This window comes from Amblyomma maculatum, chromosome 6 (genome assembly GCF_055883805.1).
Source record: "Amblyomma maculatum isolate TAMU_Amacu chromosome 6, ASM5588380v1, whole genome shotgun sequence".
In the NCBI taxonomy this organism is placed as follows: Eukaryota; Metazoa; Arthropoda; class Arachnida; order Ixodida; family Ixodidae; genus Amblyomma; species Amblyomma maculatum.
Genome location: NC_139349.1, coordinates 8,066,462 through 8,087,743, shown reverse-complemented (window position 1 = coordinate 8,087,743; position 21,282 = coordinate 8,066,462). Strand labels below are relative to the sequence as shown.

At 42.8% G+C, this 21,282-nt stretch overlaps 1 protein-coding gene and 1 long non-coding RNA gene across 7 annotated transcripts in view; both read left to right on the top strand.

Annotated features, from left to right (window-relative positions):
* The first annotated feature begins 2,479 nt into the window (after nucleotides 1–2,479).
* On the top strand, nucleotides 2,480–4,867 carry LOC146185018 (uncharacterized). Its single transcript, XR_014707770.1, has 3 exons — nucleotides 2,480–2,631; nucleotides 2,715–2,896; nucleotides 2,997–4,867. It is a non-coding gene; the product is annotated as an uncharacterized LOC146185018 (long non-coding RNA).
* A 6,493-nt stretch (nucleotides 4,868–11,360) lies between these two features.
* Nucleotides 11,361–21,282, top strand: part of LOC146185017 (SWI/SNF-related matrix-associated actin-dependent regulator of chromatin subfamily E member 1-like) — a 36,979-nt gene continuing 27,057 nt past the window's right edge. Inside the window, exons 1-4 of one of the 6 annotated variants that reach the window (XM_084605974.1) lie at nucleotides 11,361–11,567; nucleotides 12,802–12,848; nucleotides 13,220–13,312; nucleotides 17,345–17,431. In XM_084605974.1, the coding sequence (XP_084462100.1) occupies nucleotides 11,405–11,567; nucleotides 12,802–12,848; nucleotides 13,220–13,312; nucleotides 17,345–17,431 (390 nt within the window). In that variant the 5' untranslated portion in view covers nucleotides 11,361–11,404. Of the gene's footprint in view, nucleotides 11,568–12,214; nucleotides 12,473–12,801; nucleotides 12,849–13,219; nucleotides 13,313–17,344; nucleotides 17,432–21,282 lie in introns of those variants that run through there. The other 5 variants (XM_084605971.1, XM_084605972.1, XM_084605973.1 and 2 more) reach the window with 5 other exon arrangements.

The following is a 21,282-nucleotide window of genomic DNA, read 5'->3' as shown; positions in this document are numbered from 1 at the left end:
GACGCTAGTGCATGGCAAACTGTTCGGTGGATATTTCAAGTATTCTGTCAACCGCTGCCGCTTTCGTTTAGAGCAAAAGAGGCACTGACGAAAATTCATAGCACGTCTCAGATTCAGAGTAAGGAACAAAAATTTACGCATACAGTTAAAATTTCAGTTGTCTAGTGAAGTGGGCTGTTCTAGTTTCGTTTAAAACAAATCAGTAGGTTGAAAGACAGCAGATGTATACGTATACAGTCTCGTGACTGACGCACACGTAGACAGTCGTAGTCAGTTTAATACCAGTGATAAAAAAAAAAAAAAAAAAAAACATTTAATCAAGGAAATGGGCATAAACAGATATGCATAATTGAAAAGAGCAGCAAGCAATAAAAAAAATCTCCTTCAAAGTTAACACATTGCACTCATTCATCAAAACGGTACATGTGGCTAGAAAATTAGTCTTAAAATCTTTCTGGACGGTTTGTGCACATAAAGAGCTGGCCTTTCGTTCCTGTCTGTCACCGTCTTAGCATAATTGACAAGAAGGATCGTCTGAGAAATTTCTCACATATTAAAGAAGTGGACCTTAATTGGCTATTGTCAATGCCTTCCGGGCAACTCAGCAAAGATGAGTTCTCAAGTGTTGGCTGGATTAAGATTTGAAGGACTTCAAGGACATTTGTGTGTGGTAGGTGCACGACAGCTTTTTCAAAAAAAGACACAACCTTGTCCAAGAGAGCTACAAACTTTGGTTTTGGATAATGCAGTCCGCTAGAATCTTGTCCTCGCAGAATAGTGTACATGGGGCTGCTTCTTTCGCTGGTTTCAAGAAGGATAGCACAAGCGTCACACCCGAAGTCACTGATTAACTTCACAATGTATCCAGCGACGTAAGCTAAACCAGAATACGTGACAGTGGGTAATGGGATGACAGGAGATACCATCACTTCTTTCAGTTCCTCGGTTACTGATTGCGGCAGAGCTGAAATGATTTCGTCGGTGTCGACAGGTGCCTAGGCGCGCAATACAGCGCGACATACAACTCCTATAGTCACCTCTGAATAAATAGCACAGAGAAAAGCTTTTATATCCATTATTGAGGAGTGTCCCTTGAGTAACAGTGGCGAATGAGTAATAAGCAAAGCATTCTACCAAAATAATGGGGCAGCGATTGCTCTCTAAGGCAGGCATTCCTGCACAGATAGGAACTATTAGTTCAAAAACATGCTAGAAAAGGAAAGAAAATATTGCTAGGAATTATTGCTTGAAATAGATTTCCTGTTTTTTCATGAAATAATCATGATATCATGTAAACATTTCATTAAACCAACGTTTATTTGCAAAATTAAAATATTGATTATATGACAACATAAAACATTTGCTGGTCTATAAATTATAGCAAAATTGAAAACAAAGCTTAAAAGCGTTAACTCTGACGTTATACTACTAATACTTTAAGTCATGTAATCATTGTGCAACTTACATTACATTTTTATAAAATTATTTTCATCTTCGGTGTTACCTCAATGGTTTCTCATCTAGCGCTGAAAGACGGTTTTGCCATTGTTGCTGTTATGTTTGCCTTGAAGAAGCTTCGATGTGATCACTGCTCATTCACTTTTTTTATTCATATTCTTGTACAGGCTTGGGCAAAAATTCAGATTAAAATGAACAAAAGTAGATACCATGCCCCAATACATGTAATATGCTTGTCGAGCGTTTGCTGAGCGACAGTGTTTTTCAATATAAAGACTCCAGTCATGTGTGTAGCACGCTGACAGGATGCCGCTGCAGCATCTGCCTTCAGTAATCTTTCATTGAGGTGCTGCACTCATTACGAAAACCGCGGGCAACAGCGCGAAACCAGGCAAAAGCCAGCCGCCGCCACTGAAGCAGATGCGGAGCGATGGATGGATGGATGGATGGAATGGATGAAATATAGGAGCGTCCCCTTTGAAACGGGGTGGTAGCAGTAGCTATCATGCTCATTTTTCTCCCTATATCTTAATTATTGATTTAGAATGGTTAACTAAACCAGCATTCTATTTATTAAATTTTGTTCCTACATTACTAACATTATGTCACTTCTCTGCTTTTAAGCCACCAATCTTCCGAACAGTGAGCAGGTCGCGCCCCTTGCGGCGGCGGAGAGCGTGACTCAAGGAGAAAAGTTCCCATTGTTCACGCGGCGATTGAGAAGGCCGTAAGAAAGAGCGCGCGCTCTCTCCTCTCGAGACCGGCCGTGGTTAGGGCAGTTAGGGTACCCTAGCGTGCAACAGAAGCGTTTAAGGGTAGCTCGGCTGGAAACGCTGATTGGTGGACACGCCGCGGCCTGGCGTGACGTTTTTTGCGTCGGGCTCGATGCTTAACCGGACGTGACGTAGTCAAAAACTTGGTTTGCTTGTTTTTTTTTCGTCTCTAGACGCTCTAGGGAATCGCTAGGTGCCCCCCACTCTGGCAACGCGCGCGATTCCGGCATTCGGTTCGTGGATCTCGCTGCTGCATAGCACCGGCGCGTTCGGTCACCGAGGTGCTCGACGATGGCAGGCCTGCGCGTTTACGTGAATGCGCTTTCAGCACGCCGATCCGTACTGTACGTTGGGCGGAATGAATGGCGACAACCTGCGGGAGATCGCAAGCACCGTCAAAGTAAGTATAAATTGTGCAAAATTGTCTCGCATTTTGCTTATTTATAAGTGCTGTGTCGCTTGTCTCTCCCCACGTGCTTCCAGGACCTCGTGCAGCAGCAGCTCGTGGCATGGACGCTCCTCGTGTTCAAAAAAAAAAAAAAAAAAAAAAAAACGGCCACGGCTATGGAGACCTCCACAAAAACATCCGCCGTCGGCAACTAACCGCTGCCTGACTGCTATGCGGAGGCGCACGTCTGCCGTGCGCATTCTCAACCTTGGTTGAGGTACATGAACGCAGATTCCTTTGTCGAAAGTTTTGTAATATGTTGCGCATTCATCAAATCGCTATGTTCATAATGCAACTTTTTTTCTACTCTTTTACAGCACCGTTTTCTGTATGCTGCGAAGAGGCCGAGGATTTTCTTTGTGCAGCAGCCCATGTCAGGGATCGCGGCATCGATCAGCTCTCCAAGATCATCGCGGCAACCCTCGTAAATGTCTATAGTGGAAGCATCGCTACAGCATCCAGGGCAGCATATAACCAGGCACTGTGTACGACGTAGTGCACCACTGTTGACGGTGCACGGCAAAGGGCCACAGACGAGTGCAGGGCGTTGTGTTCGCCACGCCGTCACGTCGCTGCGCATCCAAACGGCCCTTTTCAGGGCCGCCCCAATGTTTCCTGGCAGACCGCAGACCTGCACCTCCCGTACTCCTCTTCCCTCTCTACGTTGCACATGGCTTCGTATCAATCGCCGCGGCCACCAAAATAACTTGCGTGCTAGGCCTCTCTACCAGGCTATACGTAAATACACGCATACATAATCGTGTCAAATTTGATTTGATAAAGTGCTACAGTGCTTATTACCTGCTTCCCTCACGCATTCTTCCGAGTCTTCGTGCAGCAGCTGCAGAACACGTGGCAAGCGTCACTCTGCTGCCGCGACGAACCCTAAGCCCATACAACAGGGTTAACAGCTAGAGTATTCTCAGTGTGGTGCGGCTTTGCTCAGCGATGTTAATGGAATTATCGACATTTTATATAACAACTGCATAATCGTCTTGAATATTGCTTCATAAAGTACTGTACTGCTTAATTCTCATTTACCTCGTACATTCCACAGCTGCTGCAGCTAGCACGTGGCCAGCGTTGTTCTCTCCAGTGCTGCAGTGCCTCGTGATAGGCTACAATATACACCGTGGCTTTGTGCCGCTGTGTATTTTTTTATATAAATGCATCACATTTCGAAGGTTATAGTCGCCATCCAAGGATCACTTAAGAGCACGGGAAAAGGCAGAAGTGTACGCACCTGGATTCGATGCTGTGTACAACGCCGTCTTTTTTTTTTTCTTTTTTTTTTTCAAAAGCATCCTACGCGCTAGGCGTCCTAGACAAGGTTCAAGTGCAGTATGCCTTTGTATAGTGACCATGTATGGGGTATTTGGTTGCCATGTTTTCAGTTCACTTTTGTTGGCTGTTTCTTAAATAAAAATTCTCTGTGTCTAAAGAGCTGCTCTAGCCGAACCACGTACGTAGCGATGGATTGCACCGCGGCAGTATGGCTTTGTTCCAAGTTTAACAAAACAGTTGAGGCCAAATCAAAATCGGAAATGACCATTTCCAACTTGGATATCGGCCCCCAGTCAACAATTTGGAGTCCAATTCAATGGCAACACTTCAGCTCTGCGCCAACATTTCGTACAATTAAGGGAGTCGAAATTATGGAAATGGCATGCATTTGTGAACATCAAACATGCTTCACATCCAATTAACATGTCATGCAATGCAAATATAAAAGCTCAATATTCTATCGGGGAAATCTATGAAATCTGCTAGAGCATGGAGCACACGTTCGTAGAGATGTTTTTTTTAATTACCAGCACTCGCAAAGGTATTGGAAATAATTGAATCAAGTCCCATTCAAGGAATCAGATGAACAGTAACAAAAACAAACCATCCTTTATATATTTTGTTTAGTACCTCAATGAAGAGTATTAGGCACACTTTTGCTGAATTTGTACATAAATGACATAATTCATATTGACAACAGTGTTCAGCTCATCATGTATGCTGATAATAGTGTGTTTATTACTGGCTTTGATCTCAATGAGACTGTTTTACATTGAAATTATCTACTTGAAAAATCGTTTGCCTGGTCCAATTTCATGAAATAAACGCAGAAAAACTATTTTGTTTTAAGTCTGAAATAAGAAAATGATGTAAGAGATGGCTACCGATCTATAATAAAAATATTGACCTTGTAGAAACTCGCTTAGTGTGAATTTTTTTCATTTGAGATAGGAAATTCGTATAAACAGCACTGCAAATTAAAAAAAAAGATTTCTTCAATGAGTGAGCTTTACCTTGATGTGGTACTGTCCTTGCCTTTAATTATGCAAGTCCCCACAGATAAGGTATTGCAGTTTTATGTGGGCAAGCACCACAAGAGCAAATATCAATAAAATGATAATTCTCAATAAATTAAATGTGTGTTTCTTACATAACAGATATTGACTGCCGGTTTACGACATGACACCTCCGTGCAGAATACAGTATAATTATCTTTAACTATGAATGCCACTTGTTGCATGTTTCCTATTTTTCTTGGCAGGACAATAAAAGCTTTCTATGCTCGATGGCACTGCTGCAATTTAGAGCCACTCCGTTCTTAACTCAAAACTCCAACCTCTGGTTTCTCCCGCACTTTCACATTTGGTGCAACCTGCAATCAATAAAACGCAATCTAATGATCTCACTGAATGAACTTAAACAGGTATTCCTGAAATTGTGAAAACAGCTATGAATACACTTTTTAGGGTTGTAAAATCAGAAATGTTGCAAAGTTAAAGAGCACTGCAGAATCTGCATTGGAGCAATGCAAAAGAACGGATGCTGCTGCAACATCACATCACCGTCCATCGATTGGCGCCACTCATTAACCTCCACCACTTCTCAATTACTCACAACTGCTGCGGACATGATTTTGCAGACATGCTCTGTGGATGCGGTGTGCGGACAGAAATCTGTGAAATCTGTGCGTTTGCCAGCGCTGTGTTAATGTATTTTATGTTATCACTTATACTACTTGAGAATTCATTTAGTGTTCTATCAGTGTGTTGTGTTACCTTGCTAACAAGTTTCCTAACGTCTGCTGCTCCTTTGTAAATGGGTCCAGGACCTAAGTGCATGAGTTGCTCTCTGAAACATTTAATTTAGCTCTCGAGACTATCTAATATGCTTGAATCGAAATCATTGACTCCAGATTGGACTTTGAAATTAGTTGCAAAATTTTTAACTGCAAAGCCTATTGAAATCTAATATGTTTGGGTGTATTTTTACTAGGGAGCAAAATGCACCAGCTTCCTTTAACATCTTAGCCAGCACACACACAATGCATCATTGAAATGTAGTTTGAATTCCAGTTTCACCATGCATAACAATTGTCCATTCAGTTTGGATGTTCATTAGGAATATCAATTCTAACCCGTAAGATGACCATAACTTAGCAGCCCATAATAAAAATAAATTGCTTCTTTACAGAGAGTTAAAACTATGCAGTTGGGACTAAGTACTTATTCCAGCTGGGAGGTCATCTGGAAACTGGAAGACATTTGATTATGGAAATTCAATTAGAACTGAAAATTCTAATTGGAAAGAATGAAAAGATGCCTAAATGGAATGAGGGCTTCTAGAGAAAGTGTAAATTCTGGAAACTGAATTGAATAATACAAGACTCTTTAGCAGGATCTAGAACACATCTTTTACAAATGAACACTTAAAACTTAGAGCACTGGCTGACGCTTACCGCCGCAGCTCTCAGAATAACTGACAGCATGGTCAAAACTACAGTAGGTGTTAGTGCAGTATACACCAATGTTGTCACTGCGAAGTCCTTACTACTGCCAATATAAAAGTCCTTCTCAGAGCCACCCCATTGTTTCCTGGCAGATCATGGGCCTTCAACTTCATCGTCATGTTGTCTCATTTTTAGTCTTTTGTAGGATGTATTGGACCTTCTGTGGTCTGTCATGCAACACTGCATGACTAATCCACTGAGTGCAAAGCCGTTAACCAACAGAGATATCTTTTCACTTCATACTTCATGTGCGGCACACAAACATCATGCATAAAAGAGGCCACATATGTCACTATACCATCTTTCTTTACACTTTCTTTCTTTAGCACACTCTAAAACCATTCCTGTAAAAAGCTATAGCTTCTTTTATGCAAAGTGACGGCAATTATTGTAGCTTGAAACATTTTCAAAACGAAAAAATAAATGCATGAGGCGGCTCACAACCATTGTTTTTTTGTAAAACTGTGTTGCTTCATAGGCAGTAACTTAAACAACACTGACAACATTTCTACATTACTTTGAAACAACCCAGGCAAAAAAATCCTAACTGATGTAACTGGTTTAAGGAACAAACTTCCAGTTCATACCAGTTGGATAACAATGGATCCCCAACTGGAATTCAACTGGGATCAACGTTCATGCGTATAAGGTACCCGTTGCATGCGAGCCTTGCTACCTGTTGATGGTTTACAACTCAGAAAGAACACAAAAACGAGGGCACAAGTGCAGATAAGGCGCATGTTTGCAGTCTCCATGACCGGTTGTATTCGTTCCTCTGTATCCCATGAAAGCACTCCATTTCTAACCCCCAATGGCATGGGTCTGCGACATCCAGTGCAATACAGCGGGGCAACCCCCCCCCCCCCACTTCTTCATGAACACACCTGAGCGCAATACCATCAACTACTTGAGAGGTCCCTCAGTAGAATAAAGAAATCTCTTCACTTCAAGAGGACCAGATATGTTCTGCGGCTTCTAAAATCGCTTTTGATTTAATGCAGAGCTCGGCATAAAATCTACCAGTGCAGTCAAGCATCACCCCTTTTATTTTCTTCCTGCAATGAAAACCCTGAACCTCAGACACATTCCCCTACCATACTCTTTTTGAAGTTCTGGGGCCTGTCTACTGATATTCTGAGCTCATTTGATTTTATGAATTTCTGCTCAATAGCCTTGCACACTGTGGCCACACATCATCTTTGAGAAAGAGCTTTAAATCATCCATCTTTGCCACCACTTTGTAAAGGTATAGGTGCTTTGTCTGCAAATGAAATTGTGCAGCATTTACTACTTCAGGTACTGCATGCTATAGGTGCAAGCAACATAGAAAAGCAATGGCACAGACTACTGTAGCCTCCATGCAAATAAAAAAGGTACCAATGAGCAGTGATGCCTTGCAAACAGAATACATTTAGTCTCAAAGTGGTCTTCAGCAGCGGAGTGATAGTGGGGGTCGCAGGTTTGATTTCATGATGGACTGACTTGTATCTCTCATTTTAACAATAACCTTCTCTTACAGCAACAAGAGAGAGAAAGCATTCTCTTGAGGAAAAGAACTTAAGGCCCACAGTATTGCAGCATGTGAATTGCCTTGCATATATTTCTCTAACTGCACTCTTTGCATTACCACCCTCTTCCCCCCCCCCCCCCCCCCCCCCCAGCCACACTTTCCTGAGTACTGCACCCAGTGAAGTCCTCACACCCCTATAGGGACAGCTAGGTTTCTAACCCCTCCTTTATGCTAAAAAAATGCCTTTTTATATCCTGAAAAGCAATCCCACAATGTCTGGACAGCCCGAAATTCAGCAAATACTCGCTTTACTCATCTTTGCACCTTAGTAATGTATAAAATTTTTTTTTTTTTTTTTTTTTTTTTTTTTTTTTTTTTGCTGTTGACTTATTAGTTGCATAAAAGGTGGCATATGCCCAGAAAATTTTGTTAATAATTGGTTATATTGCATGCTACCTTTCTCTTTCATAAGTCTTTTGCAAACTGAAGTGGTGGACCACATTAACTTATTCTTCATTGCATTATGCCATCATTGTGCAATTAAAAAAGTGTCCACTTAGATATATTCACAAGTGCTGTTTGATAAATAATTGTTTTTAAACTCTGAGGTTGTGTGAAAGAGATACTAAATGAAGGAAAAATAGTGTAGCACATATATAACTTTATATGTGTTTGTAAGTGTAAGGTATAGCTAAATAAGAATGTAAAGAATTTCTGGACTGCAAGCAATCAATGTAACGAATGACAAACATTTACTCAAGGCAATGAAAGTTATTAAAGCATTTCAATGTTTTTATGAACGAAAATAAATGCAGTGTTTGAATATATAACAAACAAATTTGTGATGGCAGTCAGCAGTCTGTTTCAGGCTACAGGTCCAGTTAAAAATCACATTTGACACATATGACGGATGCAAAACTTGTTGCCGTGAAAGAAATGCAGAAGACGTAAGACGCTGTTTATTACATATTAGACATGCGAAGGCATGACAAGCTGAAATGGTCCATGTGTTGCATTAGAACAAGCACTAAGTCATTTAAAGATGCATGCAACACATGGATCTTAATTTGACAGCAAACATATGCTGACACTTACAAAACATACAATGCCATTACTCTTCATGTGATATACGCTGCAATATTTTCATGTTTTCTAAAGGCTACGCACAGTTGTGTACTACTTAAAAAGTATACATCTTATAATGCTCCTATAGTTACCCATATATAACATGACCTCCTTAGTAACAATGTACAACATTTCTTCTTGTTAGCCTGAAATCCTGAAGCTGAATGTTCTGAAATCCGGTTGTATTAATTGCAACTTTATGATATGCTCCATCAACTTTATTTGAGGTATGAAGGCATTATGCTCCAAGTGCAAGATGGGGATTTGATTTATTAAACTTAATCTAAAACAAGTCCTGATGAATGTGAAATGACTTACATAGTTTTATAATAATCATAGCCCAAATGAGAATAAGATATTCATTAGGCACCTAAGTGTTTTTAACAACAGGGTAACCAAAACAGTGAGAGGTCATCCTTTAATACTACAGCTTATTTATTTTTTTTTCCTAATCAACATATCACTCCAAGCATCACAATTCTGACCTAAAAAATTTGTAGAGTCGAATGACCTAGTACGTATCTCTATTCCCTTCGTCCTCAAAGCTTTTTTTTTTTTTTTTTTTTTTTTTTTTTTTGCCCCCTACAGTCATGGACTAGCTAGCTATTGCAGCTAGGATGTGCTTATAATAGCGCTGGCGCCGCGGTGTTGCCGGCCGGCATCATATGCATTCGCCGGCGCATTAGTTTGGAGTGATGAAATTAGGCCCTTTTTAGCCAATAAGAGCGGTCACCGAGCGCATTTCTGGTTAAAACAATTCATAATGAACTATTTCGCTTAGAAAAAGACCGAATTATATCGGGACGCGTGGCAACGGAACGGACGACCGTTGCCGACAGCCTGCGCGCCTGAAAGACGTCGCACCGAGAAAGCTATTTTGCAAGGAAACGTTTTGCAAATATATACGAAATGTGCAGAAGAGCGGAATCACCGCAAACATGGTGTGCAGTTGTCACTGCACTGGAAAATTCGCCGGGCCGGCCTACGACACCCTGCGTTGGCGAACCTCGATTGTTTTTGTCGCCGAAAAGTCTCACACAGATCTAGATAAAGGAAAAGCAATTGAACTGTGATTTCCCCGGCAATTCGTGTGGTGTGACAAGCTGGTTCGGAAACCTCTTCGCGGCTCGAAGCGTGCATATGTTATTTGACATCGCTGCCGTTTCCACGGTGTCCGCACTGCATGCAAGCTAGACCTCGTGCCTCTACTGCTGCCGTTTGCTTGCGGCGCGCCGCCAACACCGCCGGCCATGCCGCCGGGTCGCGCCCGGGCGCTCTGAAAAGCATGGGATAGCATAGAGAAAGAGATTGGATAGCATGGGCATGGGGAATCCAGGGACAGTCTAAAGAGAACACGTGCGCCCTACATCCGGACATGACATCATAATATATCACGTGACCCATAACGTTGTTTGTGACGTCATATATAACGTCACAAATTTTGATATGACGTCACAAATTTTGGGCCAATCAGCGTTTTCAGCCGAGCTACCCCTAAACGCTTGTGAATAAACCGGCGGTGGAAACTAGCAAAAAACGGCTGGAAGATTGGTGGCTTAAAAGCAGAGAAGTGACATAATGTTAGTAATGTAGGTGCAAAATTTAATAAATAGAATGATGGTTTAGTTAACCATTCTAAATCAATTATTAAGATATAGGGAGAAAAATGAGCATGATAACTACTGCTACCACCCCTTTTCAAAGGGGACGCTCCTATATTCCATCCATCTATCCACTTGGATTTACAGCAGCGGAGTGCAGTGAACGTGGTGACAACAGTGGCAACAGTGACAGTGCTACATCAGTCACAAAATCCCGTCTCCGCATGTGGTGGACACTCGTCCACCGTTAACTCTTCCTTTTTTTTTTCTTTTCTCTCTCTTTCTTTTTTTTCTTTATTTTTTTGGCTGGGACGCAGTTTAGTGTCCACCCGTTACAAAGGGTGCAGCCTCAAATCATCATCATCCTCTATTATATTGCCACTCACATCAACCGGCGCCAGCATGCCGAATAAGATAAAATTTCAGATAGCACAAGCGTTGACACGAACCAGCCTCTATGTATGTGCACCATATGCAGCAGCTGGAAAGCGCAAGCAACTTCGATCAAGATATCAATATGAGGTTCGTTCGTTTTACCTGCACTACGTGAACTGGTTCACATGGTGCTGCACTTCACCATTCGTTTCAGCGATGCAAGATGGCGCCCTCTGCCGTTCGTTTCTAAAAGTGCAGACGTCGTGCAAGCCGAGTTCACGAAAAGTTGAGCAAAACTGTGCACCTTCAGCGGTCAGTGCCGAAATGGTGCAGCTGCAGCCGCCGCGTGAAAGCAGACGACAGCTTGCGCGACGATGGTTTGCGTGTTGTGATAACAGTGAAGCGACCCTTATTCCACTTGTCAACAAGAACGGTGCCTGTGTTTGCCAAAGAAACGACGACGCGTACTTCAAACCATGTCTACCAAGTAAGCACTTACATGCATTATGGTTCATGCTGACTTCAATCATGATCGAAGTTCGTTTGCGCTTCGTGCCAGCTGCCGCACGGTGCGCATACACATACATCGATCGAGACTGGTTCGTGTTAGCGCTTCACTGCGATGTGCTGTTTGAAAATTGATCTTATTCGGCATTTTGGTGCCGGTTGATATGAGTGGCAATATAATTCACAGATAGCCGACCACATATGCGGTCGGCTTTTGTACATATTTGCATTGCATATTCATGAATGAATAAAGAAACATGAAGATTTTCAGGTAAACCACATCGCATTAATGCTGCACGCTTGCGGCACCTCCACAGAACTTTACGGAACTGGTGCAAAGAGTGCAGCTGAATCGAACAGACCTATGAACTGTGCTTATATACTTGCTAGGCATGGTTTCATGCGGCGGCTGCAGCTGCACCATTTTGCAGAGGAGGTGCACAGTTTTGCTGAACTTCTCGTGAACTCGACCTGCACAACGTCTGCACTTTTTGTTACGAACGGCGTGGTGCAGAGGGAGCCATGTTGCATCGCTGGAACGAATGGCGAAGTGCAGCACCACGTGAACCAGTTCACGTAGTGCAGGTAAAACGAACAGACCTAGATCCTCCCAACTGCGCATGCGTAGTCAACGCCTGACAGCCTGAAAATCTCGATGCGATGTTGGTGGTTTGTTTTGTTGGTTAGTTATTTACACGGCTTTGGCGTTGGCCGCCATGAATACGGCCGCTCGTGCGCGAACTTAATCGCGCGGTTTTAAATCGTCTGCTGGTTCTTATGTTTCATATGTACAGTTTTACGTTTTAGTCTCGTTACTTCCTACAATGTCCCTTCCTACCAACTACCGGCAGGCACAGATGGCCGCCGCAACACCACCAACGCCTCGTAAGTGACACAAAATGTCTTCCATTTTCTCGCTGTTGAGTCAGAAGCCGGCATAGCAGACTGTCATGAGGCTATCGGCCGTAACATTGGTTATGTGTGCATAGTATGCCTCTACCCCCAGATCAACTTTGGTATTTTTTCAATCGGTGCTGAAAGCATGCGATTGCCGCACTATCCGCCTTCGGAAATAAAGTGAGACGGAATACCGTGAGCGTGGAGGAAAATCGATACGCGTTTGTGCAGCGAGACCAGTTATGTGTACTGTCTTAGTTCGTAGCAAATGAAAATTCAATGACTTTACTGTGCCTCATTCCTCTCCTATTCAACAGAACGCCCGAGAACTCAAGGGGCGACTTCCAATTCAAGCTCGCCAATGGTACGTGCACGCTTCGTTATTAAATGCCTTTGTTACCATTCTGAATTCGTACGGAGTGGTTTAAAATATAAACCTCGAATCATATAGCATAGAAATCCTGCTGTAAAAGAAAATTTATCTCGGGCAACGAGTAATCGGCGCGCAGTTTCAGGAGTCTTGTTTTTGAAAATGTAGTACTGTTACTCACGGTCCGTGAGTTTTGTACTACACGTTCGGATTGTTGTTTAGCTTGGTTTTATACGCATATCTCGCATGCGTTTGTCGTTTTCTTATGTGCTCCTGTTTAATCGACTGCATGACTGATTACAAAACATTATGAAGAACACAGGCAATGTGCGCAGCTCATTTATCGGGTATCGTCCGAATTTCAGCCTTCTTCTGCAAGCGCCAGTCCATTTGTGCCATCTCCTCATGGACACCCCTCTTTCAATCCCCTCAAGTTGGGCTCACGTGGCGTCGGAGGCGTAAGTTTCATCATTCTGGTGCTTCACATTATTTTAGCCTGTACAGCGTTCCATATTTTTAATATCGCGCGCGCTTCCACTGTCCAGCTTAGCTGCGCTGGAAGACGGAGAAAAGGAAGCAATGTGAGGGCATGTGCATAGTGACAATTCCTGTTGCAGAAGGTAGTGTCATCTGGCAGGCTGTTCTGGCTGATGCTAAGCAATCCGTGCCTATCGTCAGCTGTTGTGTGTCAAAGCCAGGGGTAGGAAACTTCCATAGATTCTGTTGTCGCCCATTTGACACTCTAGCATCAATTCCCTTCAAAGCCGCTGGAGGAAAGCCTATTGAAGCGTTGTATTGCTGTCCTTTCAGTAATGTCAGGCAGAACAAAAAAAAACTTCGTCGTCGAGTGCAGTTCATACCACCGCCAGCGAAAAAGATTACTCTGGATGCTAGCGCCTTAAACAACTCGGACATCATACCATCTTATCATGTATGCGTGGGCCGGTACTCATTGCTTTTTAAGCATCAGTTTTCTTCCAGTCTCCAGGTGTGCGTAGTTGAAACCAAAACTAGCGAGAGTTTCCTACCCGTGTCAGAGCTGTTCTAATTTAGTTGAAACCAAAACTAGCAAGAGTTTCCTACCCCTGTCAGAGCTCCAAGAAGCTGTGACTGATAGTTTCTTTCCACTGCATACAGTGCAGGTAATACTGAAAAGAGCACATTTGCGATAAACGGTATAGTATTCCTAATAAATCACTCGCAGTTGCTACCTACAAAAGAATAATGATATCAGCATGACCCCTCAATATAAGGTATTACTCATTAGCACAGCACAGCCATAAGACTACAAAGCAAAGCGAAGAACTTCGTAGTTGAAGAAAAAGGGTTCTGATGCAGGGTTCGAACCCAGTACCACAGCTCATTCCAGGCAGTTGCTCTACCAACTAAGCTAACCCATAAGGCAAGCTGTCAAGAGAAGCTTATTGAACGAAATAACTCAGTGATTCAGTGAGGCCCATGAACTGCTGTCGGTCTAACATAGGGTACAGAATCGCACTTCTTCCACAGTAAACGCGGAAATAGAAAGGGCTAAATAAATCATACACTGGTGTTGGTACACAAAGTGTTGGAAACAAAATAGGCACGACTGTATGTATACGTTTTAGTACTTTAAATTAAAAGGATGCTGAAAACAGTTAAAACTAAAGGCAATTGAAATGATCTAGGAGCAAGGCAGAGCTGCCCTTGCTCAGCACTTATAAATTGGGTGGACCACCTTCACAAGAAGGCAATCTCCCCAAGAGCAGCAAGCTTCATATTGAGATGCTCAGCTCTTAGACTCCAGAATCTTAGAAGAAACAAGTACATGGTGTATTGTGGGCGGCAGTGCCATGCCACCAAACCATGTAACTGCCAAACTGAATATGCGCAAAGGCAAACTACTAGGTTTTTCAAAGTTTCATGGCAACGCGCGCGGCCACACAATCTACCACCAAACATACGTGATACTAGCTGCCAGAACATGCATACAACGACACAGGTGAAAAGTGTGTGCTCGAAGGTTTTGGGGCAGCGGCACCGTGGACACTCAAAGCAGGCGATTAGCGGTTGGCAGTGCATGCCAACCACCTAACAAACCAAAATCTCGCACATAAGCATGAAGTTTGGAGGAGGTCAGCGGCTCCCATCTGGCTGCACTGCTGCTCTACACTTGCTTGTCGCTCAGCTGGCTCACTGCCATTGCTTCACAGATATGAACTGGTGAGATCTGGCTGAAGTCTTCCTCAGGTAAGGTGGTGGTGAGCCTCTTAAACACACCTGTCACATATGCTAAAGGCTAGTAGATCAGATGTTATGAAAGCAAAGTGGCCATTCCCTTTTTTTGTTCTAATTAATAGCTTTTATTGTTTTTTTTTATTATACAGCAGGAGGCCCAAAAGTCGAAACTGCAAATAGGGCCTCCTTTGAGAAATCTTTGAGAAGTGGCAATGGTGTCCCAAAATTTAGAAAAATCCGCTAAGGTGAAATAAATAAGGCGAAGTAGGTATCAATAACGGAGTAATAATAACTTGAACAAATGCTTTGGAGGCGTTACCTGCAAATGCAAACGGAGCCTACCGCCATGCTTGCAATATTGTGCATTTGCACTAATTCTGAGCCATAAACATAGAACATAATACTCTCGGAATTATGTTATAACACTTCCTACGGATGGGGGGGATTGCTTTGCATGAAGTAGAACAGCCACACACAAGATGTGTGCATGCTAATTTCCTCGTAATTTCAGCTCTGCCACACTTCTGCACTTGAAAATCAGTGCTCATGTGATATCATTAAAAATCCGTGCATTGCTATGAACATGTTTAATTTACACATACCACATTTCTTGTCTCTGATATTCTTTATGTTTAGAATGATGCCAAAGCTAACAGCCAAGTGCTTGCTAGCATAGTAAAGGCGCTGCATTTTGTCATGTTCGAAATCTGCACTTGTGCACTGTTAGATAGCATAGCTAGGCAACAGCACTGCGCAAGTTACCATTGTTACAGGATGTACGTATGCCGGCTGAAACTATACGCACACAGGTATTATGGCGACATTCATTGGCATGGCTAGTTTTGAGCTCCAGTCTGTTAACCCTGCTACCGCTCGATGGCTCAATGAGAAAAAATTCAGAGTGATGCTGAGTTTGCTGTCCATTGTGCTATGCCACTAAAAAACCCATTTTTCGGTTTCATCTACTCTTGATAACTGGAGAGGCAGCAATGTTTTTTTTCTTTCCCCGCAAGACAAATTTGCAGTTTTGAATCTTTGCCGTACTTTGCCGTAGACATGCCTAGACCAGGTATGGAAGCACTGCTTCAATTGCTCTATTCTGCTCCATCCTGCTCCAAAACGCAATACTGCTCTAAAACTGATTGCTGCAATTTTTTACTATCAAATTTAGCTCAACATGGGAACGATAGCAGTGCGCCGGTGGCTGAAGTAAACATCTCTTGCACTGGTACCGTTAGAAAATTTGTTAGATGGTAAAAAGTACACAAGCTCTTCTAATGCTCTTGCTTTGAAAACAAGTATGTACTTCATCGTAGCGTCTTTGCCAGAGACAAGCGTGTCAGGCCTATGTCAGACAAAAGCATACTCGAAGTGTTGCATGGTGTGGGAAGGCCACACAGGGCCTATCGCCAACTTGTTAAAACTGAAACTCCAGCACTGCTTAAAAAAAAAAAAAAAAAAAAGAGCTACTGGCAGGAGGCAATTAAGTAAAGCAGCTGAAGGAGGAAAAGGCCAGAGATTTTATATAAAGATTTTATATAAAGAGATTTTTTATAAAGTACCAGAGATTTTATATGTCAGGAATAGAAAACTGAAATTATCAAGGGCGTTTCACTATAGAAACGTGCTCCAAAACATAATTCGAATGCTCCAAAACTCTTGTTTGATTGCTTCAAAGCTACTCCAAAATGCCATTATGACTGCTCCCTGAGCTGCTCCAAAACACTCGAGCCTACTTCCACCCCTGCTAAACTGCGAAGAAAAAGAATATCTAGGCCTGTGGTATGGTTCCAGGAGTGCCACAATACAAACGAGGTCGAAATAGATAAAGTGGTCCTGAAGAGACACCTTCACAAAGTTCTAGTCAGAAAACCAGAACAGAGAAATACGCCGATTGTAAGATTTTGATGTGCAGAGCCAGCACGGATCACGGAACAGAATCTTTTCTGCACTCCGCGGTGGAATTCAGGAATGAAACTTTGGGACAGTGTAGACAGTGAAGCACATAAGCAGATGCAATTATCATGCAGATGTAAAAAAAAAAAAAAAAAAAAAAAGAAGCTGCTTTTTAAGTGTATTTTGTTTTTGCTTTGTCATATTGCTATTCTGTATGAACCATTTTGCTTTTTGTTTCTTTTGTTCTGCTTTTTGCCTATAACCTGTTAATGCAGATAAAATTGACCTCTGTCTGCCTTTGGACATTTGTCTTCCTCGCTACTTCCCTTTTGGCTACTTTAGAAGTCTTGATGGGGCTGCTGGTATCTTTTGTGCAGGCCGAAAGCCGTGTGCCCAAACCACCTAAGCCTCCTGATAAGCCCCTGATGCCTTACATGAGGTACAGTAGAAAGGTAAGAAAAATGGTAAGGATTACAGCCCCCCCAGGTTTATCCATTTTGCTTTTTAACTTGGACATGGCACCTCTGCCTTGGACCAGCAGTTTGCAACTCAAGTCTTTCTCTTTATGCGTTTTGCCATCTTATTGTGCCATCCTTAAAGGGACCATGCCACAGTACTTTGCCTACGGGTAAACTCTGCTAGCTGACCTCAGTGTGTCGGTGTTGACATTTGCTCAACTGCAAAAGATACTTTTGCCAATATGTGATGTTTGAAATAATTTGACAAGACAAGATAATGCTTGAGTGACATAAAATCTCGCAAGATGTTGTTGCAATCTTTTTGTAGAGTCGGGCAATTGTTGCCAACACCCAGCTTTTATATTTCACTATTTTCTAGCGTAAAAGAGTTCCATTTTCTGTACTGGTAGCCTTTTTTTTTTCTTCATAATGTCCCCACTGTTCCTTTAAGTACCATATTTTTATTCAGCCGGGTTGCAGTTATGGAATAATATTATAGCCAAAGGACGTGACAAAATTAGGAATAATATTACCAGAGTAGAAGTCAAGGTTTTGGTGGAATTTCAATTCTGAGCAATAAGTAGGGTGCATTTTCATTGTGGACAAGTGCTCAGCCTTGTGGCAAATTCCCCTGACAGCTGAGGCTAGCATGTTGAAAGTGATAAATTTTTGCTAAAACTGTAAAAGCAGAGACTGAACTAAATAATGTTATTTATAAATTGAAATTCCCAGTGGCGACTCAGATGAGCTGCAAAGATTTCTCCGATGGCCTTCAGGTACAGCTAGAGTCAATATGAAAGGGAACACGGGAGCGCGTGGCCTGTGCGCTTTGCAAAGCGCTGCCACTAATACAAGACGAGAATGGGTGGCACCAAGGGTATGCTCGGAAAGAGCAGCCGACCAAGCTTACTTTGGATGCATCTTTACCACTGATTCTTATCACCTGACGTTGACAGCACATTTGAAAGCACAGAGGCTATGCGCTCTCATGTTCCCTTTCATTTTGCTTCTAGCTGTACAGCGCCGACCTGTAACATAGGTGACTCTTCATCACAGAAAAATTTGTCCCTTGGTGAGGATAGCTGTCGTTCGTTCCTTTAACTGCACTCGTTACCTTCAAATGAAAGCTGTTTACGTCTCTAATCACACGTTGCAGAGCTCAGGTGTAAGGCAGATCTTTCTTTGATTAATTGCTGCCTTAATTGCTATAGTATTCTTTTCAGTTTCAAGTTGCTGGTACTGCTACTATCTGCTATTTACAAGGTTATTTCAGTTAGACCAGTGACTCTTATCCTTGCATTGTGCTTAGGTCTGTGCACTGGCTAAGACTTTTTTAATATGAAAAGTTTTATATATAACCATATAAACTGCGAATATTATTTTGTTTATATCGCAGCTGTATAACATAGTTACTCTGGTATTAATTTGGTGTAAAACACATGCTTTTTAAGGCCGCTAATTTTGAAATTGTTCTTATCAAGTGTCTGGAGTCTGCGCTGAGCTATGCCAAGCAAACCCAAGCCTTTGCTTGGCTGCTTGCAAGAAAAGTTCCCAAGTGTCAGAGTGACTGATGACGAGGCATTTTACCCATAAGATGGTTAATAGATGAAAAGCTTAATCAGTGAACTTTCATACATTTATGCTAGGGTCCTTTGAATGACACGTGCTGCTGCTATATTGTTTTGATGCAATGGCTTTGTACAGTGAAACCTCATTATAACGAACAGTTAAAAAATCAGAAAATAGTTCGCTGTAACCATAATTCGTAATATAAAATTTCTTAGAAAATAAATGCAAGAGCAGCAAAATTCAATCAGAGAAGGCACAGCAACTCAGAGGGTGCTTACTTGGGTCACGTCCATTTATTTACGCGTAAAGAACTGCATTATCGCGGCCTGCTTTTTTGTGTTTATCGCGTTCTGTATCACGCCCTGTTCCACAGTTTGCAAACACTCGGCAAGGGCAAACCCACTGCCCTCAATAGCACTGCAATAGCGATGCAGTAAATCCAATGCAGCAAGCGCTTCTTGTGAAGTCTGAGTGTTCTCATCGTCTTCAGGGTCAGCCTGAGCTTCGTCTGGGGGATGTTCAGAAACTTCCACAGCGATTTCGGCATCCGTCAGTACAGCCGTGGTCGCTGCAATGTCGTCACTGCCTACAAATTCTTCTACAGTCATTGTTGCGGGCATGTCACCTACAAAACGCGAAAAATCATTCCAGGCCTCATCGAGCTCGCGGAGCTGTGCTTCGTTGGGATCGTCCCCATCGGCACTTGATGCTGTTCTTCTTGGAAATCAAACTAGCGCACTTCAAAACAAAGACACAGGAAGAGAACGACAACACAGCGCTGTGTTGTCGTTCTCTTCCTGTGTCTTTGTTTTGAAGTGCGCTAGTTTGATTTCCAATATGATTTACCAACTAGCCCGTTCTTCCACCCTTGCAAGGCACTTGATGCACGGTCCTCTGCTGGAACAAAACCTGCGTGCCGAAAGCAGTTGGCAATTGTTTCGTCTTTCACGCTGTCCCATGCCGCTTTAATGCTTTCAGCAAGTCGATCTTCAAGTCCTGCTTCATACGAAGCTTCACGAGAAGAGTGTCAATCAGTCTCCTCTTGTAAACTGCCTTGAAGGCCCTGATTTTATCTCGAGCTTGGTCTTGTAATGTGAGTGCTGCTCTTTTTTTCATGTTCACCGCCATCACAGCACTACGCACACCTGCACACCACACTCGACACGACGACCGATGCAGCCTCCACCGAACGCTACGACGGCCACGCGACCATGCCGCGACGCCGCTCCGCTGCTAACACTAAAACGCAAAAGATGCAAAAACCAAAAAGGCAAAAGCAACATTTGATCACACTGCTGCCGCCGCTGCTGAAGCGGCGCTGTCAGCGATTGTGAGATGCGAACGATTTCTTTGGCTGTCAATTCTCAATGCCGACGTGGCATCTGTGGCGCTGTCAGCGCCTGCGAGGTAGTCCTGAACGTTTGCTGTGCCGCACAACACACTTGTAGTGCAAAGAAGCCTGCCTCCTGCTATTAAAGTGAGGTAGTGCTTGGCGTCGCGAAGTTCGGTATATCCGTTTTATGCCGAACCACGTTCGCTATGGAAGTTAAAAATACATGTTTTGACTAAAATATTTTGGACGAGTTCAATATATTCAATAATTCATGATATGCGTGTTCGTTATATTGAGGTTGTATGCATGTGGGCTGGCGAGTTGCAGACTCCTGATCGAAAGCTGAACTCTCACCATGTCTTGGCCAGTGGTGTTCACGTGCCAAATGTACCTGGTCTTCCTGCACAGTGCCAGCAGTGATAAGTGTACAAGACTGCAAAACCTGTGTAGCTTCCTGACTTGCTGCAGTTAACATTTTTCGTGTGAGAGCTTTAGCACTGTCTAGACTGTTAATAATTGTGCAGGCCAGAGAACAAAAGATAGTGGTGAGAGGCAGCTCTAGAGGCCTCTGGGAAAATGGGTATGAGCACATGGATAGGGTCACCTTTTCATGCCTTATTTGGCCACATGCCCCATACTTTATCTGTGAAAAGAATTGGTTTGGAAAAGTAGAGCACACAGACCTCAGTGCATGAATGATTAGTCAATTCAGGGCTTGTTCTCTATCGTTGTCATGGTACCGTAAGAATTGCATTAAGACTTTTCATAAAAAGCCTCAAGGAGTAGAAGGCCTCGCACACATTGTTTGCTAAGTATTTTTTGTACTGATGCTATAATGATGAAAAGGTCAGCTTTATATGGTACATATGCTGTTGACTAGTATTCTGAATATAAACCGAATAACAACACTGCAGATGAACAATGGCTGTGCAGCTTTTCTTCGAATGCAGTAAAA